Here is a 27,338-nt window from a genome sequence, read left to right on the forward strand (position 1 = left end):
GAAGGCGAATTTTCTGTACACAAGCCTGCGCGTGTGTTGGTGGTTGCGACCACGAACATGTCTGCTGCTGCAGCCGCGACGACTGCTTCTGGCAACATTTGTCGACAGGTACCGGTTCCGTCAACGTCGTCGCTTCTAGACAGTGGTAGTGCACCCCCGATATCATGAGTGCCCTCGCACGTGAGTATTGACCCTGCAATTTTCATTGAAAAATATTTGCTGTTTCTTTTGATTCGATCGCCGTTCGTTACTGCAATGCATTTTTTAGACATTCAGCGTACAACGTTTTGTTTCATGCTTGTGCATAATTGTCTTAACTTTAAATGATTATTATATATTTTATTAATTGAAAAATCTTACTGAGGAATGATCACGTTTGTTGTTTGTCAAAAAATTTAGAAAAAAGAGTATTAATAATTATAAAAAATTATATTTTTTATAATAAATTTACAAGTTCTAGTAAGATATGTTATTTAAAGAACGAGCTCATGCACTAAATAGTTGGAAATTTTCACGCTATCATTCACCCATGTTGTCAAACATTTTTATTAGAAAAAAATTTGTATTGATGTTTTTTAATTGACGAATTTTCATTAATTTACTAATTATATATTGTCATGGCAATTTGAATGAGGTCAACATTTTTTTTTCAAAACGCAAATCACAGTTTACTTTTTTACTCGATTATTGTTATTGCTGCAAATTAATAAATTCTTGTAATAAAATGATTTTAACGAAGACTATTACTAAAAAGATCGTTTTAAACAATAGCTGTAATTGCTTTTGCATCATTCGGGTTTCAATCATTCACTCTTTTGTAAAATAAAACCGATTAAAAAAATTGAAGGTTGTAAAAAAAAAATTTTCGTTACTTTACATTAGTTCAATTTTTTAGTTCAAACTTTACATGAAAAAAGCATTGCACTACAATTACCGATCGATCATCGTTAATTAGTTTTTTTACAAACGAGGATTTAACAAGTCATTTACATCTATGTTTAATATAATTGTTATCTCACTTAATGATAAAAATAATTGGCTTTTCACTTGTCGATATTTTCATACGACCGATTTTTTGTAGAAAGTATAGCGACAGGTACATTTCCGTATATTATCTAGGGTAAACATGAGCTGGAGCTAATTGGGTTATACGTTTCGATTTTGAACCACGAGTCGCATGAATGACGCGCGTTGCTAACAAATTTCATTCAAGTCCAGATGGCGTCAAAAATTATGCTTCCCAAAAAGCATTCAATGATTACACGAAACGTGCAGGTTTCACCGAAAATCATCGTTACATTGCACGAAAAGGTGTTCTCCGTCTTACTATCTTTTGCTACCAAGCGCAAAGTTGGAAAGCTGCCAAAGTTAAAGTTCTCTTTCAAGGAAATTCTGCAAAGTTAAAGTTCACTCGGGTTCATCAGATAGATTGGAAACTCGACGCTCTCTCTCTCTCTCTCTCTTTCTTCGGTGCACCTATTATATATGTGTACGTTTAATATACTTTCTGACTTGCCATCAGTTCACTTGGCTTGGTATTATATATGGATATGATATTGTACGAGCAGCAGCAGCAGCAGCAGCAACTGCACGAGGAGCACCTATCACACATGATACCAATAACCTATATATCCTCGAAAAGACTACGCTCGCGATGAGAAAGCAATTTTCTGTTTTGCATATATATGCATGCATATATCGTAAGTAAATTACATTGATTAGTACACATTCCTTGTGCTCTTACTGGCACACACATACATGCACACATACCTGCAAGACATGCATAAAATTGATGAGCTCCATTGTACACGAGGGTGAAAGGGGGAAAAATCGTTCATTACACATTTTCATTAAATGTAAAACATGTCTCAATTTTTTTTATTTATTCAGATACACACATACACACACACACACACACACGCGCACACACACACACACACACACACACACACACACACACACACTCAATCTTGCGCATAAATATGTGTAAGTAATCGCGATTTTGAAACAAGTATTATATAACGATTTTCAGTCATCGCCAGCCCAGAAACTCCTCTCGTGCGAGCGGCGATCGTGACACGTGAGAGAGTATGTGCATATGTACACACACGTGCCCATATGTGCATATACTACTTTCACACGTATGTACGAAGGAGAAAAGTTCGTTGCCTCGGTGCTCGCGAGCGCGTATGCACCCACACGTTACACATACGCATACACATACACTCTCACGATTTTATAAATCCAAACAGTAGCCGCAATTTTTTTACAACCTGTGAGCACGACTAATTTACATTTTCAGTATAATTACCCGGCTCGTGAAAAACGGTTTCCACCCTCCTTCTCCCCCCTTCCCTTGCGTACGCAAGAAGAAGGAAAAGGAGTCGGGGAAAATTAATTCATGCAGCAACGTTTGCTGTGCCAGAGACAGGAGAGAGAGAGAGAGAGAGAGCCTATAAATAAGCTCGAAAGAACATTAAAGAGCTTTTATTTTGTCGCTCAGAGACAAAGTGAATTCAGCACTATTCGTTTGAAAGTTCATTCGTGTGCAATGCCATTGTAAAACACTTATCTCTAGGCTGGTATAAGTATACGTTTTATGCGCATTCGCGAATCTTGAACTTGCCGTCTTTAATGTCATTTATACTATCTCTACGCGTACGTCACGAATATGTATAGGTCGAGCAAAATATCACCTATGTTACCCTGCAAAGTGCGGTGTTTTTATTTCTGACAATGACCCATAAATGCGCAAGGAAAGAAGACGAAAACGTTAATTACAAATCGTAACCGAGATTTTTCAATTTACGATGAACGGTACTAAGTACAGGGAAATATTTTTTACGACCCTTTAAGGGGCTCACTATGTATAGCGTGACAGCTGATATAGAGGCACGCGCGCGCCAGCAAATTGTTTGAAAAAGGGGAGAGGAGTAAGAGAGAGAGAGAGAGAGAGAGAGAGACAGAGTCTTCCACTTTTTGAACATAGGTAGACTTGAAATGAGAAACTAGATCATCGGGTCTGAACGCGGCCGGCGTCAAATCGTTATAAATTAGCTGGGCTTCTTTCTTTCTCTCTCTCTCTCTCTCTCTTTCCCTCGACACCCTGCATGTATGCGCGCCTTTGTGAAGGTGTGCGCGAGTTGCAAGGCACAAAGAGGAGTCGACGATTCATGCACGAATCGATTCTTTTCTCCGCTGTGTTACATATCGCTTATTCAGTGCGTGCAGACATTTTTTTGATTGACGCGACACGTCGGAAATTCGTGACGCTAAAAAATGTAGAATCGACTCTGGAATATAAAAACTTGAAGCGCTAAGTAATTGTTTTCGTTGTTTCATTTTTCATTACCATTATTACTTTTATTTTTTTCAAGAAGTAAGTAACGACGATGAAATGGTTTTAAGGAAATGACGATATTTATTTATTTATAATGCGCAAGTGATGTAACTACGAAACTAGGTCAAGTTTAAGCAAGACTGAAATCGATAAAAAATGACCATGCCATGTATGAGTAACGATTTTATACCCCGAGTCCGATAAATAACCTAAAAGTTATGATTTATCAAGTTCACAGACACTTGTAAGTCATATGCGTCGGCAGTAGTTACGGTAAAAGTGCAGTCAGACAAACGCGATACAACTCGAGAGTCAACCTTGTCGCTCGTACCAAGAACATATCGTTCGTTCGATTTGGCTATGTACCGATCTCGTGCTACGATGTATGCATGCATCGTATACAGCAAAGAGGCAGGAATCTAGGCGGGGGGGAGTGAGGCGGCACTCAAATCAGATGTAAATATACAAGCGAATAAATTAAGCCGATGCTCTAATAGAGAGGGAGGGTATTATGTAGGAGAGACAATTCATCGTGTGTCGTCGAGTCAAGGACGCCTTTAAGAATGGACTTGCGCCCGAGCTCGTGTTTTGGCGCGGTCAGCGTTGCCATGATAACAGCTGCTTCTAGCCGTGTAGCCCTCGCCTATAGATGTGTACAACGTGCACGTATGTATATCGTCTTAGCGGGTGGCCGAGTGAAGTCGAAAGTGTAATCTTTGAACGGCCACGTGCTCGAGCGCGCGGCACGCGGGACTCGTTTTCTATATACAATGTCGAGTATCGAGATCACAAAAAATTGCTCTTTTTTGCCGAGGTGGAACAGCAAAAAAAATAACAGCGCAAAACACCGAAACGACGAGCGAGGAGTAATGAGAAATCATTATGGTCGAATAAATTCGCTCCGCATTAACGATACGGTAATGTTCGCTAAGATCAGTCTGGCGACTAGCAACGATAAGCTCGAAAAATTTCGAAGAATATGTATACGTATATTAGTCGCCGCGGTCGGTATATCTACAGTAGAATCTTTTTCCGGCCAATCCCCAAGATCGCGAATTAAAATTCAAGGCCAGAAATAATACGCGTACGTAATAACGGGCAGGTGTGCTTTTTTTTTATTTCATCCATAATCTTCCGAAAATACCCCGTCGTATAAATGTGGGTCTATGCAGCACCCGTTTGTATAATAGTACTCGCGGGTTAATGGAGCTAGACATGAAATTTTACTAGACGCGGAGAGGTATAAAACGAAGGTCACACAAAGCACAACACATAAGATACCGATCGGTGTAGATATTGTGCGCGGTCCAAGAAAAAAAAAATTTTTCACTTCGATTAGGAGCACGAGTATGGGCGGTGCAAGATGATTTATAAAAGATGACGACGACGACGACGACGATGATAATGATGATGCACGTCCGATAATAAATCTTGAATAAAACATCAGTTTTCACCCGAATGCAAAGTGTGCGCCGCGCCGCGTGAAACAACCTTGAGCCGGTAATTTAAATTCGCTTTCTCTGCCTACAGGCCTACATTCGATATTTGTCTCTTTATCAGCTTAAAAAGAAAAAAAAAAATAAAACCTCACACCCTTTCGCCGTTCGTTCGTAGCCAGCCGGAGTTCGTGATCGGTGGTATTTTTCGTCGGTACCCGCGCGCGAGTCCACCGCCAGCGAGTGTGTAAAGCTTTTGAGCGAACCGAGGGATGTGTATACGCCCACACACACACACTCCTTGTCAGCTGCACTCTCACAGGCTTGCTTGCATTGAAATATCCGTAGCGATAAGGCCACGTATATACGTATATGAATGTGCCGACGAGCGATCGTTGTCCTACATCTCGGGAGAGCGAAAAAACGAAAGAAAAAAAAAGAGGAGAAAGAAAAAGAAAGATGGAGCACACGTGTATTTTGCTTTTGCTAAACAGGTCAGAGCAGTTGGCGGCCCACCTGCGAGTCCGAGTGAGAAACGTTTGGCCCGCATCTTCGACGACTACTACCGCTGCGACTGATATTTCGGGCACGACTGCGATCGAGCAATAGACGCGTACACGATGCGACGGTTCAGGCGAGGACTTCGAAGACGTCCAGGACGCTTGAGGCATCGCAGCTCTCTTCGCGGAAACTCGATCACGGTAATTTATGAGTCACGTCGCATCTAATTTTATGTTTAAAACGTGAATTTTCTTTAATGTTAGAAATGTCCAGGCCCGATGACTGGAGCAGTAGCGGCTGCTCGCAGTAGCTAAGCTCGCGGCTACCGATCGAGGGCATGGACGCTAGGGCACCGCCTATCATTGGCTCGACGAGATCAACGACGCAGGAGCAGAGATACCAGCAAAAATCCGGAGCAGGAGGAGGAAAGGCGACGAGCTTGGACGAGGGCGTGACGCTGCCGCCTTTGCCTCGCAGCTCGGGCCAGAGGACGAAATTCGCGCCGGTGCCCAACTGGCGTAGCACGGGTGGCAGCGCGGCCAACTCGGTGCCGCCCGGCATCGTCAAGCAGCAGGATCTGCAGCGACGCCGACCCTACAAGTGAGTAAAAGCTCACTAGATATCTCGCATAAAAGCGCCTATATATTCCCTCTCTCCTCGCTTATATATCTATACACAATTTCATTCGCCCCCTTATTATAAACACGCGCGCGTACTAACGCCGGTTACCATCGATATGACGATATACAGAGTCCTGGCGCTCGGAGCGACGCCGCTGATGCACGCCTGCCAGCAAGCCGATCGCGGCCGCGTACTGCGCCTGCTGCGCGACCAGGAGGAGACGATCGGCTACCGGGATCGAGGCCTCAGGAGCGCCCTGCACTACTGCATGGACGCGGGCACGGGCGGGGCCGTGGCCCAGGCGGCCCCGGAGCTCGTCAACGCGCCCGACGCCGAGGGCCACACGGCCCTGCATCTGGCCGTGATCGCCGGCGACGCCCAGCTGGTGGCGGTGCTGCTGGCCCACGGCGCCGACGTCGACGCCAAGGACCTCGAGGGACACAGCGTGCTGCACTGGGCTACCGGTGAGTCCGTGCACAGATATAATTGTTTCAGCGATGTATTTTCGTTATGATTTTCTTGGTCGCGAGAAAGCCGAGAGCTTCCGAGAAATCGCGTACTTGGAGAGGTTAGGAGGGTGTCTTTGCTGTGCTAGCTTACATTATGGAGCCGCAGGGATTGTGTTGCAGCCATGGCGTATATAAAACGCTTGCGTGCCGCTGCGTGCTTTAATAAAAAGTCGATAAATACATGGTAACAGACACTACTGTTACGAGTGTATATGAGCGCGTCCAGCATAAGTCGGCCACCCCGCGCGATTACGGCATTTTTGGCCGAAAGTGTCGTATGTTTAGCTCGCTCGGAAACGTTTACCAAGGGTCAAAAAAAAAATCCAAACCCATGGATCGATAGATTTTTTCCTCCTCTTTCTAGTGGTGTAACTCAAAAAATTCTTAAAAATTGATTTTGAGGTTAAAACTCGACTTGAATGTTTAAGTCGATTTATCCAAAAAATGTATCCTCCGATTTCAATTTAAACTGCACCAATCGAAAGAGGAGGCAAAAATCTATCGAAAACCATGTTTTCCAGGATGGAGAAATGATAAGAAGTATTAAAGATATCGAGATGAATAGCGCGGGACGGCGCGCGCGGACCTGTTTTCCGTGCGCCAGCGGCGGCACACACGCGGCGCCGTGTCTTTGTTTTTTCGACTCCCTCGTAATCGCTTAAAAAGGGCTGGAAAAATAATGTTAACACGTAAATCGATAGATTTTTTTCTCTTCTTTCTGATGGTGTTATTGAAAAAATTCCCAAAAATTTTTTTCATAGTCAAAACTTGACTTGAATTTTTAAGTCAATATTTCTTCTAGTATTCCAATTTTGACCTCAAAATTAACATTACCAATCGAAAGAAGAGGAAAAAATCTATCGATTTACATGTTTAAATTATTTTTCCAGCATTTTTTTAGCGAGTCGAAAAGACATAGGCAGGAAAAGAGGTCCACGCGCGCCGTCCCGCGCTATTCATCTCGATATCTTTAATAGTTCTTATCATTTCTCCATCCTGGAAAACATGGTTTTCGATAGATTTTTGCCTCCTCTTTCGATTGGTGCAGTTTAAATTGCAATCGGAGGATACATTTTTTGGGAAAATGGACTTAAACATTCAAGTCGAGTTTTAACCTCAAAATCAATTTTTAAGAATTTTTTGAGTTACACCACTAGAAAGAGGAGGAAAAAATCTATTGATCCATGGGTTTGGATTTTTTTTCTGACCCTTGCTAAACGTTTCCGAGCGAGCTAAACATACGACACTTTCGGCCAAAAATGCCGTAATCGCGCGGGGTGGCCGACTTATGCTGGACGCGCTCATATATGCTCAAAGCTGTATACAACGTTAACGTTCGCTTTTACGCTTGCAATGCGTAACTCGAAGGAATTCTTTGGTTTCTAAAAATATACATTTAAATAATGGTTTGACATAATTATTTTGTGCAACAAGCGCATAAAAATCGACACCTTTCGCTCGAATGTTCGCGTTGGATTATACGACAATGTGTGTCAAGCGCGACTCGATATATGAGCCACCTTCCCCGCCAAAATGTATAAAACACGTTGCCGAATCGAGATTCAATGTTAACACCTCGTAATAACAATATTACATTATGCACGAGCTCACGATATTATAATAGAAAGATCGCATGTTCGGATGATATATAAGAGCACAAATGACTTGCCATTCATGCACATCCTACAACTTATGTACACGATCACATGTACACGCACACACACATACACACGAACAGCAGCAGACACAAATATTTGATGTATTTATTCGCACGATCATTGCGTGTACTTGGGCGCCGATTTACATTCAATCTATTTTCCATCGCTCGATAATTACACCGATCGAGAAGGGAAAAAATAGGGGCGATTAAATTTTGAAATCGGTATGCTGTACACACATACATGTAACATAAATAGATATATACGGGCCGGTTCGACCTAGATTGCTGCACGACATGTTGCGCGCTGCCGCCACCAACACGACAATTACAAGTGCACCCCTTATTACTCGTGGCAGTGCAGTGTGACAAAATTAAAAGCCATCCTCCGTCATAATCAAAATTATCGTCGTCATTCATTCGGACCATATCTAGTCTTGCGAGACCTGCCGGTGCTCGTGCGCGTGCGTATGTGTGCACGATTATCGCGATCGCTCATAATCGCCTAATGTAAGAGTCGAGAGTCGCTTCGAGGAGAGAAGGAAGTAAATCGCCCGTTTCGTGAGTTAACTCGGTCTATGTGTGCATTAGGTAAGCGTGTGGTATGCATACATGCACATGCTCGCGAATGTACACGATGACGGTAGGTCAGTGGGTCACATCAAGATGACGTAATTCCAGGACGTTCGGACTCGAGGGTGGGCTAAGACTGGACACAAGCACGCGATCTTTTATAATTTATACATATAATAATATCGTGCGCACAGCTGTATACGTCCCAGTGTGAGTGTATGCGTGTGTGTGTTTACATACGGACGTCGGGGATTCGCGAAGAGGCAGAGATTATACTCATATAAAACATAAAGCAAACGAGAGCGTGGGGATTTATAGTAATTTTATAGTAATAATTAGTAATAATTTTATAGTAGTTCCTTAAAAAAGTCATACACGTAAAACGCGCGTATCAAAGCGACCGCTATACGCACCCAATTCGTCGTGCAAGTCTGCTTTTTATGTCTAGTTCCAATAATTCCACGCGATGTTATCCACGTATATTTCCGTAATTTTTCCTTATGCCGTTTCATTTTTCTACCTGCTTATGTAGAGTGTAACGCATTCTTCACTTGCGATACACTTACGGCTATAATTCTCAACGTTTTTATCCGCCGAGCAATCTTGAAAGTCCCATTCATATATTGGCTAGCGTTAGGCACGATGTTGTGCTGGCCGCGACGACCTATTTCCATGCCATTATTGTTTATTATATACATGTACAGAAGTCGTAAAGATTTCTCGCTCGTAGATTAACTCGAGTGGGTCCTGAATTTTCCGTTATTAAGAAAAAGATTGTCACGTTAATTCAACTTGATTGCGATAGTTCATGTCTTTTTGACAGGATAAAGTACAAATTACGAATATGAACTTGCATTTTGAACAAATGTTTTGGATTACTCATACGTACATATTGGTATTACCTTATTTTATACTATCTTCAGCAAGTAATAGCAGATTTTACGATATTTTTTATAATTCATGCACTTTAATTTTGAAAAAATTATTTTTGCAGATTGCGATGTATTTAGTTGTGTACTAGAACACATTAAAATAGATTTTTATTTCACGCAGAAAGGGATTAAGGGGACACATCTGTGTTTATGCCTATAAATGCAAAACATGAAAATTGAGGATTAATATTAAATATTTTTGTTTCTTATGTTAAAATATATTTTTACATGTCGTTTTATAACAAAAAATATGCCTGTAGTTCCTTTTATTATTCAAATTCATCCAGAATGCATATCTATTGATTTGTGTTTTTTAAGTCCTTGACCGCATGATTTTGAATGCAAAATTTAATTAATTGTATTCCTTTGGGTCTCAAAAGTTTTGCTATTAAATTCTTTTCCACTTAAGTGTAGCAGAATTTCAAGGAAAGGCTTGAAAAATTTTTTCATATGAAAGTACAAAGAAAATGACAAAAATAGCTATATTAATAACGCTTATTGCTATATTTGTAGATCAGTAGATTAAAAAAATTACTAAATCAAAATTCTGCTTAATGATGCCTCTCTCTATACATGTTTATACCTTAGGGGCCTGATAAAAACTTTTATCAATACAAAAAATCGATCTCTTTCTCACATACTGCCATTACGAGTCCGATAGTATTGGAAATTATTCTAAGAAAATCGTAGTTTCCTGAGGCTTTAACAAAATTTTATTATAAGACTTTGAATTATTTTTTTTTTAATTTTATAGAAAAATATTTTATAAATATTCACTTTTTTTTCGCCATCTTTTTAAACGAAGAACCTATTTTAAATAGTAAACTTAACGAGATAGTTGATCAAATGATAATGATTTTTCATATGATTGTTATTGGCAACAGTAAATAAAATTTATCTCAAAAACCAACAAAATATTTTTTGTTAATAATATCAATTTTACCTCAAGTAAATTATCTAAATTTTATCAATCGAATTAGGTTTTATTGTTTTGATAGTTCGCTGGAATACAAGAAAATGATAAAACAATAACAAATTCATAAATTTAATAGAAAAGTGAAAATTTTACGTTAGTATTAACAGTTGCCTTTACGCCTTGAGTCCTGTGAAGATACTGTCGAGACTTCGCATGGAGACAACATATCGTGAACTGCAGGTAGTTTAATTCACGAGCACGACGCCAAGATACGAGAGAAATGGTTCGGCACGCGATCTTATGCGCTCGTAGAGTAAAGTTAAAATATATGTCAGAATGACTTACATTTTTTCTAGTACCCCGAGCTTTGAAGTTCACATTAGCAAAAGCGTGACACTTTTAAGTCTTCAAGTGAAGAGAATTATTCCTTAACCAATCTTAATCAATTGCAGTCAACTTTTTTTGAGATAATGGAAGGGTACATTTTTTAGCACCTTTCAAAGCTTTTGTTTAATTTTGAAGCCTGAGATCAGGTTTGCTGCTAAAGCCCACTGGCAAACAATGTCCTCATTCACTCGTGCAGCCACGACAAGATTGGAAGAAGTAGAAAACGAACAAAAATAACCTTTTAGACGTTTTATGTGTTTCTTTTCCTTTTCTCGTTCTTTTGGCTATGATAAAATCCCAAAAATGAACATGATTATTATTTAGGAGAGCGAAGCCATGACAACTATGATCATTCATATGAAATGGCTAAAATTGAAGTTAAAACTAACTGTTTTTTCAGAGTGTTAATTGTAAAAAGCTTGCGTCTGGGTACAACATAAATTCTACCGTTTTTCAAATGCTTGAAAAAAATGAATCATTTAAGCTTGTTTTATGTTTCCTAAAAAATACCAAAAATCAATAAAAAGGTTATCTACTTATTATTTAATTGCACAGTCATTTATTTTCAATTTTTCAGCAAAAAAGTTCCTACAGTATTAGCTCTCACTCGCGATCCTTTTCTTGATATAAAGCATATAATGATCGAAAAGCTGTAATAAATGATATCGATCGTTTCATGACCTGTAAAAATAAATATTATAAGAACAACTAGTTTCAAGATTTTTTACAATAGAATTATCAATAAACTTACATTGCTGAATGATTGAAAATTCATATCTAACAGTGGTCCAGCTCGTATTACTAGAGTTTTCATTGCTTTCATCATAATCAATATCAAGATAATCCTAGATTTTGGAGGATGATTGTACCAATCAATACAATAACTATGTCAAATATTAATAAATTATAAGCAATTGCTTTTAAAATCATTTAGTAATTGATGTTGCAACTCATTTAACCTCTGATTAAATAAATCATTGCTAGCATTACTAATTAATTGACTTGGAATACACATACAAAGGAATGCAACCATCGAAGCAGAATAAGCAGTAAACATTCTCGCAGCTCCATATTTATCGTAGTCGAATAAAATTACCATCTTTATTAACAGTGAAAATAAATCGATGGAAAATGAGTCTATACACGAAATTAACGTTAAAATAATACGGGTTAAGGATAAAAATAAAACATATATTTATTGAGAAATGTATGGTTGATTTTCTTGAAAATTTGGAAACATAAATTTTTAACGTTTCAGTACAAAGCTTTTTATTCGGCGTATTAATTATTTTTATTTTGATATTTACCGCTGCCCCATCAAAAACGAAGTGAATCATGATAACCGCGGTTCCGCAAAAAAATATTACATTTCCTATGGAATTCATATCCTCATGCAGCCTACAACCGAAATAAAGAAATTCTCAGGTAAAACATCAAAACGATCAAAATCATATTTTATTGTAGATTGTAGAATTAAGTCTATAAAGATATATTGTTATTATCATTATTACTAATATTATTAGACAAGTGATTATATTTAATCAAATAAAAATATTATATCGAGATTTTTTGGTAAAAATTAACTTACTGAATACAAATTTGGTTTTGACGAACTATTACTTTTAATTTTTTACAAAGTGAATGGTTTTGTGGTTTTTTGACCATGGCAATACTCAATTTATATCGAATATCAATTTCTTGTAAGCTGTATCTAAATCAAATATAAAAATTAAATTAATAAATTTATTTAAATTTAAAAAATCAAGATTCGTCGGGCCTTAGTTGAAAAAATACAAAATATGTCAAGTTACTATTCAATGCATGAGGGCAGGGCATCTGAGTGTTGGAGAATTTGAGCGTCATCTAATTTATATGATGAAAGTCAAGTCTATTTGAGTGAAATATAAGCAGAAAATATTGTGAGAATGTGCGTTTGAAATGGTCGAGTTTGTTGGTTTTTACACATAAAAAAGTGATGTGAAGTCGTTTTATTCGTGCTGTGCTTGAATGCTCGATCAGAAATAATAAAACGTGTACGAGTGCACGAAATTGATCTGATAAATTTGAAAAAAATTGAATTTCTGTAATAGTTTAACAAAATTACAAATGAAAGATGATTTAACTGAACCAATCTGGGCAATCGAATGATGCATTTGTATATTCTTATTTTTTATTTAATACGCACCATAATAAATATATCTAACATCAACTGTTTCATTAAGATTTATGTAAATGGATTACAAAATGAAGAATTTGGGTGAATAGGTGTTTATATAAAAAATAATTAAAAATACTTGAAATACCTCAAACAACGAAGTTGACCAAAAATTAATCCAATAACCACACACTGAAAAAAATGAAATGATGCTAAGAACAAGGAAAGAAGTATTATCAGTAAACACTGATACGTGAAAATAAAATAAAAGTATTCATTTTCGTCAACGAAAAATTCCAATTTGAGAGGTAGAAATTTAGGAAAAATTTTATTTTCGGGTGATATCCAACTTAAAAGGATTGGAAAAACTACTGGAGTTAAAGTATAGCAACCAACGAACGTAAAAAAAGCCACTGTAAAAAATTCATCAAGTTTATTTTTAAAAAAATTTTTCAAAAAATTAAAATTGTTACCTTTTGGATAGTGTGTAATTTCAAAAGCTGCTGCAATTACTTTTGTAATTATTTTTTGTCTTTTTATATCAGCGTTATCGTATGCCTGCATGATTATCATCATAATTTTTGACACCTAAAAAAATCAGATAAAAGTGGTCTATCCTTTCCAAGTAATGATTGAATTTTCAGAAACAAAAATTAACCTTATCTGAATTTATGATTATATAAATATAAGTAACTATAAAGAATATTATCTGTGTCATTTGAATGATACATTGTCCCAAGCAGTTGATGTTGATGTTAACATTTTTAATTTCTTGAAACATCTTTATGCCCTGATAATAAAATCTATGATTAAAACAATCATTCACAGTTTTTTACCTATACTCACTGTACAAACGAAAGCTATGAAAAACAAAAGCAAAATTGTTAATCTCTTTATCCAATGAATCAATTTATTTTCACCCGGTAAGATGGAAAAAAATTGCATTATTATAAGATCGAGAGGAAATTTATATAATTTCAATTTTTTTATAATATTCGAAGTCAGCTCGTCTTTATCAACGTTTTTTATTCGCACCATGCTTATGACTGAAAAATTAAAAGCAACGGCTTCTTTATACTGATGTACGTAATATTACAATTATACACATTGGTATATTAAAAATACTTGAATATGAATGCTGAATAAAGAATTTATTATTTTCAAACAAATGCTTTTGTTTTTAAATCATTGTTGCTTTGATGCAGAGAAATTTTTTTGAAAGGGACATTATGCGTCTAAATTTAAAAAAAGTTTTTACTTTTACTCCATTGACCTTCATTACGTAAATAATTTTTTTCGATAACTTCAGTATGCATGATTAAAAGAAGAGTATTTGTCAGATTATTTCGCAATTTCAACTCAATAATTTAACATTTTACTTGTCCAAGAGAATTTTCAGGAAACGTTCTTGTTAAAAAACAAAAAGCGATGATCGATGAAAATTGAAATTCGTTTATTGTTTAAACAATATAATTGAGTAAGACTAAAACTTTTGTAGATAATCGTGCGGTGTGGGTTCTCAGACTTTTCGAATACTATAGTACATAGAAAAAGGTAGTTCGTATCTCTCCACACTCTGTATCGACGTCTATTTCGATTGTGAAATCGTTTTTGACCTAAACAATCTGAAAAAATTCATGAAAGAATATTTTAATAATGCGGAAAACTTTGAAATTGTGTGCACTCATTTTCGTCATGAAAATACACAACCTCGACGTTTTTCAATTTTTTTTAGAGAGGACGCGAAGTCTAAAATTGAAAAATCCCTTCTTGAAAAAATTTCTTGGAAGATATATCCAAATAAATTGACGGGGCAGATAATGGCAAAACGTAACGTACCACAAACTTGAGAATTGAAAGAAAAAAAACAAATTATTGATTAAGTAAATCATATAAATTAAATAGTTAAATTAAAAACTGACATAATATGCATATCTTCAACCTAGTTATGATTCTCGCTATGCAGAAGGCTGACCTTCAATGGCAAGCCCACTGTACGTTGTGTTATCGTATGTGATTTTTCGAAAACATTAATTCTTAATGTGGACAGATTATAAATAATAAAGCAGAAAAAAAATCTGTATAATTAAATATTACGTTCTTTAGTATACATGCTTGCTTATATGCACCCCCCTATGACCGAAAACCACATTCGGTACACTTATTTATTAGTAAGGATTTGAAAAAAACAAGGTAACTTTTTAAAGTAATAAAATAAGTTAAAATAATTGTAACTCTATCAAACATCATAGTAAAATACATCAGATACAGTTTATTACACAGTTGATTTGGAAACTATAATTTGAAAATGTAGGCACGGCATCTATTATTGTGTCAAAATTTGATTCAATAATAATTTATTCGTGTGTTTTAAGATTTTTAAGGTTTTTCGTTCTATGGTGAACCCTATGGGGCTTGGACTATTAGATACATTTGTTTTCATTTTAATAGGAACTTGGGTAAGCGTTAAAAGATAATGGTGATAATCTTAACAAATTCACTTCGATATAAATTCAGATGGTAATTTCACTGGCAAATTCGGACTTGACGGAAGTTGGAAAAATGTTTTTTGTATTTAATGCTGTTCTGGTTGTTATTATTGAAATATGTATTCTAAGTCAATTGGTGAGCAATGCCAGCTATAAATTTCTTCTTAAAAGGTAAAAATCAAAGAAATTATGCTCTATTCAAAAAGTAATTTGTATAATTTTCTCTCAGCTATGCATAAACTGGTATAGCTATCCGTTAAAAGCTCGAAAGATGTTAAAACTGATTATGGCAAGGTCAATGATATCTCTCACATTGACAGCTGGTCTGACAATCGTGTTGAATTTTTTCACTTGCAGTGCTGTAAACTGATACATTGTTTCATTGAAAATCAAAATGAGTAAAATCTATGTCATAGGTAATAAAAGAAACGATTTCGTACGTAGCAACTTTCTCAGCAAGTGGCACGTGGCAAGTTTCTCTCGTTTATTGTAATATTTTATGAATTGATATTATAAATTTAATTTTAATTTCATCATTTAAGGTATCAACGAGTAAACTGCTTGTTTTATTACAAAACATTGAAGGCTTGAAAAATTTTGCTGGATATCCAAAAACTTTTCAAAAAATTGTATTATTGCTGAAAAAAGATTTACATCGATGATTCACTACTACACTCTGTTTTCCCTTCCACAAGACACTTATTTATTGTCATAAATAAGTTCCACATTATTTATTTCTTAAATATAATTCTTATGACGATTATTAAAAGTTTTTGAACTCTTTTGCTATTTATTAAGAGGTACAGTCCCTTCAAGGTCAAAGTCATGCATTCTGCATTTTCATAAACGTACACAACAGCAATAAAGTTATACAGTTTGATCGGTACATAGTCTATCGAGCATATTCGAGCATATTACATTCCGTACCTATATTAAAGAGCCCGAAGAACAATTAGGTGGTATGCAAGTTGCGGTTAGTATGCGTTAGCGCGACGATGTGTGAAGTTGTGTGTGTGTGTGTGTGTGGCGCGGTCGTGTTGAGTATAAGAGTTGCTTGGTTTGAACGTCAGGCCCATGAATAAGAACGTAAACATATGACTGAAATAAGTTATTGCATATAAGGACAGTTCGAATCACACATCATCGTGACAGGGGAAGAGAACACTGTTTCATAATATATTTTGAAAGAGATAATAAGTCAAAATTTTGGACAAGACGCAAATGGATTGCGTGCCTATGTAATTTTCAGTCGAGACGAAACCGAAGTTTGATAATTGTTTAATGGAACTATATTCTATGACAAAATTGGTAAAAAAAGTGAAAACTATTTTTTCACTTCCAAGTGAATGAGTAAGTGTGATATTGTGGTGAGTCAACGTACTCTGAGTGCTCTGATTGGTTTTGGTAATAATTCAAATTATTCCTTATAATACTTGAATTTTGTGATCTTCGCAATTTCGACCCACTCGTGCGCCAATAATTGGGGATTAAACCATAGTCAGCGCCCTCTGTAAATTCAATGCGGCCGTCCCATAAGAACCGTAGGACCGCCTGTGATACAGCTGAAACAGTTTACAGGCGGTCCTAAGGTTCTTATGGGACGGCCGCATTGAATTTACAGAGGGCGCTGACTATCGTTTAATCCCCAATGATTGCTGAAAAAAGATAGAAATGAAACGTTATACAGTTTGTTATGAATAGAACTTACGTCGAACGAAGCTGCTTATTAAGCACAGCTAACATTAAAAGACAGAGCTTCTTTACATCATGGTAAATTGTAAAATAGAGTTTTCAGTATCGTGATAGGCTCCACTAGCACAGCACTATTGGGAAGTAATGCGAGTGCCCTAGAGGGGGAAAAAATCCAATATGTCCGCTATAGCCATGAGGTTTAACATAGGAGTGTATGGGAGGTTTACAGTTTTTCGCTCATATTTCAAAAAATATGCAAATTTTCGGAAAACTGAGGACATCAATCGATTCCTCGTCAAATTTTACATCGGAAATGATTGTCGACTGCAAAAGTGTTAGTGTAAAATTATTCACAATATCGAGTTAAACAGAGAAATTCGACTATGAAACGGGGCTCTCGCTTCGCTTTGACGTGATTTTTATTTGTTTAACTCGATATTGTGAATAATTTTACACTAACACTTTTGCAGTCGACAATCATTTCTGATGTAAAATTTGACGAGGAATCGATTGATGTCCTCAGTTTTCCGAAAATTTGCATATTTTTTGAAATATGAGCGAAAAACTGTAAACCTCCCATACACTCCTATGTTAAACCTCATGGCTATAGCGGACATATTGGATTTTTTCCCCCTCCAGGGCACTCGCATTACTTCCCAATACCTTCTCAATAATCTGTTATTCGCTCAACAGATGCAGTAAAAAAAGAATTTTAAAGAAAATTAAAGTCAATAATATTTTAAATGAAATTATTCAAATAAAGTGAAGTGGATTGAATTGTTTTTTTTTTCGTTCACAGTATGCGGCGAAGTCGAGTGCGTGCGCCTGGTGCTGGCCGCCGGGGCTAGTCCGTCGAGCGCCGATTTGCGGGGTGGCTCGCCGCTCCACTACGCGGCTCAGTGCTGCGGGGCGGCCGCCACCTCGGAACTCAGCGTGCCGAAGAAAATCGGCCTCAAAGTCCTGAATACTCTGCTGGAGTTCGGCGCAGACGTCAACGCTCGCGACGAGGACGGCCGACAGCCGATTTTATGGGCCGCCAGCGCTGGAAGCGTAGAAGCCGTCCTGGCTCTCGTCAGGTGAGAGGCATATCGCGATAACTTATGTCGCGCGTCGAACGTGTGTGTCCTTGTATCGCTGACCAAATTGGTGTGACAAAAATTATCGATACCGCAGTGACCTCTATTCCCAATAGCACACATAATAATCGTCTTACTCGCGCCCCGTGTAAAATGCGCAGGGCTGGAGGCTCGGCGGTCGCCGGTGCGTCGGACAAAGACGGCCTCACGGCGCTGCACTGCGCCGCCTCGAGGGGCCACGTCGCCTGCATCGAGGCGCTCATCAATCTCTGCAATGCTCAGCCCGATCACGTGGACGACAACGGCTGCTCAGCCCTGCATTACGCGGCCACACTCGGCCACGCCGAAGCCACGGCTCTGCTGCTGAAACTTGGCGCCGATCCCAATCGGCAGGATCGAAAGGGCCGAACGTGAGCATTCACTCTGTCTTATGCACGTGTGCGAGAGTACAAGCTAATTATATTTTGCATTGCGCCCGCAGGCCGGTACTGTGCGCGGCGGCCAAGGGTCAGCTGGAGACGCTGAAAATCCTGGCGCACGAGGGCGCCTTCCTGCACACGCGCACCGTCCGGGGCACGGGGGTGGCTCACGAGGCCGTCTCGTCGGGCCGGCTCGAGCTGCTCAAGTGGCTGCTCAAGCGCAAACCGGGACTGTTCGACGTGGTGACGCAGGAGGGCAAGACGCCGCTGCACGTGGCGGCTCTGCACGGCCACCTGGACGCGGCCAAGCTGCTCCTCGACAACGGGGCGAGAATCAACGCGCTGCTCAGATCGAGCAAGGGCGGCCTCATGACTGCGCTGGACGCGGCTCTCTATAAGGGTCATCGGGACTGCGCGAAATTGATACAGATGCACGGAGGATTGACGGCGATGCATCTGAGGAATCAGAAGAGCGGCCCGGCCAAAGGTATATCTGATTTTATGACCATGTTCTTTATGTTCTCTCATCTGTTATGAACTCGCTACTCCGTTTCGACTGTCATAGAATCAAGTACGTAAACAAGTTTGATTCTAGTTAAAAGTCAATAAACAACTGTTAAATAAAAAAAAAGCAGTCAGAAGTAAAAATTCAACAAAATCCTACACTAACTTTTAAATGCAAATAAATGAACAATTTTAAGTTAATGGTCTTGGATTAAAAAAGTACAACGTTGAGGGTATCAATAAAGCCTGAAAATATTTACAAATTTAATTCGTTTATAGCCGAAGCTCATGAGTAGGAAGAGACTGTGTTTTAATTCGTAAATGATTTAATTTTACTTTGATAATTACACATTTGGAGATACCTCTTACTTACAATAAAAAGGCATCGTACATTGAACTTGAAATTAAAATTCGATACGATGAACGCGTATTTAAAAGCATATGAGGAAATCTTCAGTTTATTTTGTTCTTTGTAAACTTGTTCATTGTCGTTGAAAATTGATGATTGAACGTAATTAATATTCTAAACAAATCATTTCTAAGATTTAATTTAAATAAAATTGAGCATCTTATCGATACATCGACATTAAAGCTGTTGTATATGATAACGATGTTTTCATGATCTAAGTCATCATTATAATTAGTTGACAAATGAATAATAAGTATAATATATTTAACTTACATTTCCGTACGTCTCGAAGTTTAGATCAGCTAGTGGTCCAGCCGGAACGACCAAAGTTTTGGATAGTCTCAAAATAAACATTAGAAAGAGTTTTTTTGCTTTTATTGGATAATCATGACAATTGCAACCATAACTAAATTTTTTTCACTGTTAAAAATGAATATTAAGTTCTGCACAATTAAATATAAAAACTTTACCATGAGTTGTATACGTAAGTGTTGCTATCCACTACAATTTGGCTTGGTAAACAGATAAAAAATAAAGAAATTGTTAATAGCAAAAATGCACAAAACATTCTGAAAGCGTCAGCTTTGTCTGTTTTTAATAAGATCACCATCTAATCAAAAATTACAGAAAAATGAGAGTTTAACAATATTGCTTCATAAAAATAAATTTCATTCCATACCCAAAAAGCTGATATAACAAGACACGTTGATGACAGCAGCATTATTATGATCATAAGTGGACTAGCAATTTGGTTAAATAATTCCATTATTCTAAAACATTTAGTAATAAGCTCTTTTAAATATTTTAATTTGAATAATATGTATAAAAAGTAATGCAATTAATACATATCCAACATATAATCGTGCTGACTAGAAAATCAATTTTATGCGGATAAACAATTGTTTTAGTTGTGTGATACTCAACTCTATAACATGCTGATGATTTTTAATCATATCAGTTACTGCTTTGGATATCATTTCAGATATTTCATTTTCAATCATCAGATCGCGATTAAGAAAATAAAAGTATTTTAACTCCTTCATTTGATACCTAAATCGATTAAATTGTTAAAATTTAGATTAATTATTTTAATGCATAGATAATAACACGATTTGTTGTGAAATTATAAATTTTCAAATGATTTTTATTAGATTTTTTTATGAATGATTTTAAAAAACCTGCTTAATTAGTAAATTTGAATAATATTAAATATTAGGTCACTTAAAATTCTTATAAAAATCATTCATTAGATAAAAAAAAACATTTAAAAATTTTCAACTATACACTCAATAACGTACACCAGGCATCTTAATAATGTTATAATGTAAGCTACACCACACCATTGGAAAACATTCAAGGCGTTCACTACCAATGAAAAATTAAGTAATGTAAAAAGTTGAACCAAGAAAAGAGTCACAAAATATTGATTTTCATTTAAGAAAAACTCTGTTTGAATTGGCAAATGTTGGGTATAAGTCTGATTTCCAGCCAATATATGATTCAAAATAGAAGGAATAACAACTGGAGCAAAACAGAAAGCAACTAAAAGTAAAGCCACCAGAACTGTTGGAATCAAAACACGTCGTTTATATTATATTATTCATTATATAAATTAGATTCAAATGTATTTCTTTCAATTGAAATTTAAATGTTTGAAGTTGATACTTACTAGATTGAAAAAGTGCAAATAAATAAACGTATCTTATCACTTTGAATAGTAAGGCTTTCTCATCAGGCTTTAATTCATCTACTTTAAAAAGTTGAGAATATATTATTTGTTTCACCTGCCAAACAATTCAAAAACGTTTAAAATCGTATTACAATTTATTAGTTTATTTTTCCAATAACCTGTTTTTCCTTGATTATCATGATGAAGTAGGTTGCCAATAATGCAGCCGATGATAAAATTTGAAAAATAATATCAACTAGAATATTTTGATTTAAATCTGTCTGAGAAAACGACACTGTGAGAAACTTGAAGACCTAAATTATAAAATGTGAGAAAAAATTTAGTTTATAAAAAGACTATGGTACAAATTGAAAGGTTCTAAGATTACTGAGCCTCCCAAAATGATTCCCAGCGACGAAGATATAAGTAATCGACCAATTGTTTTTCCATAAATATTCATAAATGGCCATATACAAGCGCACCGTAGAATTTGTTTGGTCCAATAAAAGTGACAATTACTAAATTCATTTGCACTGTTGTATAAAATTTTCACAGTTGCTTTATCAAAATTAAAATCAGCATGCATGATTTCTGATCAACAAAAATATTTATTCTATCTAGAGAACTGAAACAACCAAAACTGTTTACTGCGAAAAATTGCCCTTGAACACATATTCTACTGTATTCATTGTTCGCACAAAACGCCTCGGGCGAAAAAATATTCAATACCTTTTTCAATAATTCATGTGTCTAAATCACACTGAAGGTCATAATTTCAAGTTATAAAGTATCCATTTTTGTGGATTATTTAAAAATCTACTAGCTTTACTTTTACTTGGAACTTTTTCAGATCGATGTTAAAAACAAAAAATTCATTCAAAATGTTTCACTTTTAAATGCAGTCCTCAAACAGCTGTTTGTTTATTTTTCATGATAGTGTTTTCCTCAAAACTTCGAGTGCGTCACACCGACTCGGAATCGTCGGACTCGGAGCAATACGGCGATCGGCAAGACGCGAGCGAGAAAAAACGCGACGATCCGGGAGTCTACTACGAGGAGCGATGGATCGAGAAACGCTCGAGGCGCACGCGGGCCCATCAACGCGGGGACCACGAGCTGCAGCGGACGGCGATCGGATCGCGCCAGGACAGCAGTCGCAGCTACAGCGAGGAGGAGCTGCGCGTGGCCAAGTCGACGTCGCGAGACCGCGCGAGGCACAACAACGCCACCTCGTCGTCGTCCGTCCAGAGGCAGAGGCGAGCTCGCAGCGAGAACGCCCGCTACGACGAGGACGAGGATATTCTTGATTCTAGAGGTACAAAGGTATTTGTGTCATTGTGTTGAGTTTAATGCAAAGTAGATGGCTTTCTTTCTTTTTTTTTCCTCGAGTATCGCGCGTGTTTTAACGAAGCACGAGCACCTCTGCGCAACGCAAGCTCGTTTAACGCTAAAACCGACGGGTGTAATTGTATTCAAGGCAGGAGACGACGAAGGAGGAGCGCGAGGCCGTCGAAGAAGAAGAGAAAAGCCGAGGAGGCAGCATCAGCAGCAGCAGCGAGTCGTCACGGCGATCGCGAGGCTGCCCCTGACGCAGATCGCGGCCTACTCGTGCAGTCATCCAACGCGAGCTCGGAGTACGTCGCGCCCGCGTCGAGCAAAGCCAGCGACGACGAAACGAGTTCGTGTGTATCTGACGACAGTCTCGAGGTTGTAGTGGTCCGGCGCTCGCTGGAAAAGAAGACCGAGAAGATAGTCTCGGGTAGTAGAGAGTCCAAAATCGTGCGCGAAATGTCCAAGGACACGTCGACGGAGTCGCGCAAGATATGCAAGAAGAAGAGGCAGTCGTCCAAGAGCAAGTCGTCGAGTCACGAGGCGCAAAAGAGCCTGGAGGACGACAGCACCAGTCAAGAGAACGTCGAACGAGTCGTGGTGGAAGCCGATGTGCACGGTGACCAGCCGACGACGGAAACCGACGACGCCAAAGATCAGCCGCAGGTCTCGGACGAGCAGATGAGGAACAAGATGAATGACATTTTAGAGAAGGCCGACGAGCTGCAAAACTCCTTGCTCATCAAGGCAGCGGATCTGCGAAAAGATATGGAAGATATTAGGCAGCAAATGACTCAAAAAGTCGACGAGGTAAAGGACAAGAGAGAAGAAGAGGAGCAAGTAGATACCGATAAAAGAGACAGTTCGGTGGAAAAAGATCGGCAAGAATCGGTGGAACTCACTGACGAATCAAATGAAAAATCTGGGAATGCCCATGAAGATACTAACGAGCTAGCAAGTAAAGGAAAAAATGACGGAGTGGTTGTCAAAGATGAGGATAAAAGATCAGTTGATACAACAAAACATCTAGCGAATGAAGTAGGAAAAGTGGAAAAAGCTGCGGACGAGTCTCAATCGCCGAAAGACGAAGTCAAGGTTGAAAACGAAACGCAAGCGCAAGACAAGGCTCAAGCTCAAGAGAATGTACAAGCTCAAACTCCAGGTACAATTAATCAAAGGCAAAAGTGTCAAGTATGATTTAATATAAATTTTTTTTCTTTCAATAATCTTACAGGCTCAGAAAATGTCCACTTAGTCGACGAAAGCTCCTCGAGCTCGCCACCACATCCGAAAGCGTCACGTCGTCCGAGCAAAAAGCAACGTCAGAAACAAAAGCAGCAGCAACAGCAGCGTCAAAGCGACGACAAGGCCGAGAGTTCGAATGAACATTTTTCACCGGATCACAGTGCGATCGTCGCCGTTATCGACAACTCGAGCTGGGATGTGGTCAACGAAGACGACGAGGAGATCGACAAAGAGATCCAAAACGTCGTCGGCGAGCGCAACGAAGACGACGAAGAGGAAGACGCGGATGATTTGGGAAGCGACGACGGGGCGATCGTCAGGGTTTTACCGAGTACGAGCGAGGAGGAAACTGGCCAATCCGCCGGTGATTCTTTGCCGCAGCTTCGATCGCACGCGATCAAATCGTCGCAGCAGCAACATCAGCAGCAACAGCAGCAGCAAAAAGAAGTGCGGCTTCGTCAGCGTCGAGACAGCGGCGGTCGTGACAGCGGCATCGAGCCCAGCCCGCGGGTCTCTCGGATACCGCGTCGCAGCCTCCGATGCTGCCCCAACAGCGAGCGCCAGCAGGCCCTCAACATGGACACGATAACGCGCGACGTCCAGATCAATCTGCGACGCTACCATCTCGAGCGCAAGATCTTCTTCCAGCTGATGGAGCTCAAGAGGCTGCAGATACGGCACGGGCGCGCCAACGAGCAGGTCCTGGTGAAACGCCAGGTCGAGGCTTTTCACAGAGCCGGCATGAGCGGACCTGCCCTCGGGGTGGCCAGATACGATCAATCGTACACGTTCAGGTAGCTTGCGCACCATAATTATCAACGCTACTGATTTTTCACTACTGATTTCGATAATCCATTTTTATTTTTTTACTCAGGAGTTTCGAGTCATTTTTGTACGAGCAGCTGAGGCGATTACAGAAGCGACCGGCGTCACCCGACTGGTGCACCGAGGCCAAGCAATGCACCCAAAAGACTCACCGCTGTCATCACGCAACAAGTGCCTACACTTCGCTACCCATTTATACGTATTGTAAGAAAGGGCACAAATTTCATGACGCCTACTTTGATTAAAGCGATGAAGTTTGAATTTTACATATCATTATGTATGAATTAATGATGGATTAAAATTAACGTAGGTGGATCAGGCCACGAGAGACCGACTAGTCTTCTACCGAAGATCGATGGTCGAGGCAAAGGGCAGATGACGGTGAGTAATTATTAAAAAAGGAACCCTGATATAAATGCTTAATTTCAATGATGGCTTCTTGACCTAAAAATGACCATTCAAAATAATTTTTTGCAATATATAATCATTAATTGGCTTGTTGTTGGCGATTATTCTGTTACAATTATTTCAAAAATGTTAAGCGTGCTAAAGTTAAATGACAATTTAACTGTTTCAAAAAATTTAGACGAGTTTTCAACCACTTTAAATACAGTAATATTGCTTTAACTCTTCGCCGCTAGATGTCAAGTACCTTTATCTGTAAATCTGCAAGTAGTACAGTTAACATAATTGTATAAGTCTAATAAGTGTAAGCTGTTAATTAAAAGAATTCCATTGGTCGAAAACTAGGCACAAAATGTTGAGCTTTTCTGTCTGGGAAACAATCCATAAAAAACCGCAAACGTGCATGTGTGTATGGATAGTGAATAGGGCAGGGTCAATCCAGTCTGTGAGCTTTGTTTTTCTCATACCATCAAATTGATCGAGCTCTAATTTAATACTTAACCGTAAAATTGCGTAGCAAGAAATTTATTCGCCACATTCATTTGCATGTTTGAAGAGGGCTGGCTCTCGGACAGCTTTTTCGAGAACGAATAACAATCAAACGTATGTTTTGCTTCCGACACACAGGTGGAAGTGACCCACGGCGAAGAGAAGCAAGTGATCGCTTTACCCGCGGAGAAGCTCGATCGCACCAAGAGGTACTTCGTGACTTTCACGGTACGCGGCGACGCTTCGGCTTCGGAGTTGGACAACTCGAGCAAGCCCAAGACGAGCGCAGCGGCTCTGACCGCGACGTCGGTCACTCAAAGGCATACCAAAAGTGTCTGATCGATGTAATAAAAAAATAAAAGGATCGCGTGTAAATTGTGCTTTATATATAACTACGTATTTTCTTCCACGCGTGCTCACCACGATTGTTTCTATAAAAAAGACAGATTATGATATCAATAAATGTATACGCAATGTCCATGCGCTTCGATAATATCAAAGACACCGATTTTTTAAAATCAAAATTTTGCAAGTCAGCTCGACGACGTAACTGCCAATTGTTTGTTAATTATTGTATTTGTGTACGATGAACATACTGTTTATAATGTTTTACGACGGTTTTGGACTTTCTATGTACCCCGTATCTATTTGGAAGAGATTGCTGTAAGCTGTCTTAATTAATTACCAATCGTAGAGCAAATATTTTCAGAATAAAATTTCCATGTAAAGCTAAACCTAGTAACCACTGATAATTTTCCATTGCAATTGTTTCTAAGTGCAATAAAGATGATTTTATTTCTTTGTACAATGTATTGAGAATGAAATGATCGGCTTATTCCATGTAATTTCAAGCTGTGTTTAGAGATAAGCTCTGGTATCGATTCATTGATACCTTTATTTTTTATAGCTCTAGAACTGCTTTTTTTACGTTAACGTGAAGCTAAAATAATCCTAATGTAATAGTTTATTACCGTGATGCATTAATTGAATGTGCTAGAAAATTATACAATGATTTACTAATCTACTATTTTAATGAATAAAAAAAAAACAAGTCCGTCCTCCGTTGCTTTTTATAATCTGTAATATTTTACGTTACGATAAATAAATGTAAACGAAAAAAGAATTGAAAAGTTCAAAGCAATAAGGTAAACGTAAAATAATAATCAAGAGAAATAAAATATATCATTATTAAAAAACTTCTATAGAACTGATTTTTTCTTTTTTGGACCACTTACATTTTTCACAGTCTTTAACAATGAAATTACCATTTATGTTCTCATAAAAATGTCTTTAATCAAATAATGCCGTTACGTTGCAAGCTCATAAAATATCATTTTTATATGTTTTTCAACTTCTTGTCAGTAATGAACTCTATCATTATATTAATTTTTATAAAAGCACGTGTTGAAATTGATGAACTGTTTATTAAACGAGGCCTTTGCTTTTGTTTCAATTAAGGATCACTTAGCAGCGCGCGTTAAAATTGATGTATGTAAAGTAGTAGTGTGAGATAAATGAAGGCCTCGTTTTAATAAACAGTTCGTCAATTTCAACACACGCTTTTGTAAAAATTAATCATCGAAAGATGACTGAGTGCTTTTTAAAAGTGACAGATCTTTGTATGAATTGTACTTCCACTATTTTTTGAGTTTTCGATGTTTTATGTGAGGAATAACTCAATATCCAGTAAATGTCATACTTATATGAAATCGATGCATCATTTCAGGCAATTTTACGAAGCGCTACCGAGGCATCCACGG

At 38.1% G+C, this 27,338-nt stretch overlaps 1 protein-coding gene across 2 annotated transcripts; it reads left to right on the forward strand.

Moving 5' to 3' along the window:
* On the forward strand, positions 1–26,740 carry LOC106653835 (ankycorbin-like). 2 transcript variants are annotated; one of them, XM_014373424.2, is made up of 13 exons: positions 1–180; positions 5,271–5,477; positions 5,541–5,877; positions 6,028–6,362; positions 18,008–18,284; positions 18,446–18,694; positions 18,766–19,190; positions 22,223–22,600; positions 22,763–23,776; positions 23,849–24,653; positions 24,734–24,888; positions 24,995–25,065; positions 25,717–26,740. In XM_014373424.2, exons 3-13 carry the CDS (start codon positions 5,615–5,617, stop codon positions 25,915–25,917), a joined length of 4,173 nt encoding a protein of 1,390 aa, XP_014228910.1. In that variant the 5' UTR covers positions 1–180; positions 5,271–5,477; positions 5,541–5,614; the 3' UTR covers positions 25,918–26,740. The 2 variants fall into 2 exon arrangements, with proteins under 2 accessions (XP_014228910.1, XP_014228911.1); XM_014373425.2 differs by having other exon boundaries at positions 5,551–5,877.
* The last annotated feature ends 598 nt before the right edge of the window (positions 26,741–27,338 follow it).

Source organism: Trichogramma pretiosum, unplaced genomic scaffold (assembly GCF_000599845.2).
Source record: "Trichogramma pretiosum strain Unisexual culture from Peru unplaced genomic scaffold, Tpre_2.0 scaffold103, whole genome shotgun sequence".
In the NCBI taxonomy this organism is placed as follows: domain Eukaryota; kingdom Metazoa; phylum Arthropoda; class Insecta; order Hymenoptera; family Trichogrammatidae; genus Trichogramma; species Trichogramma pretiosum.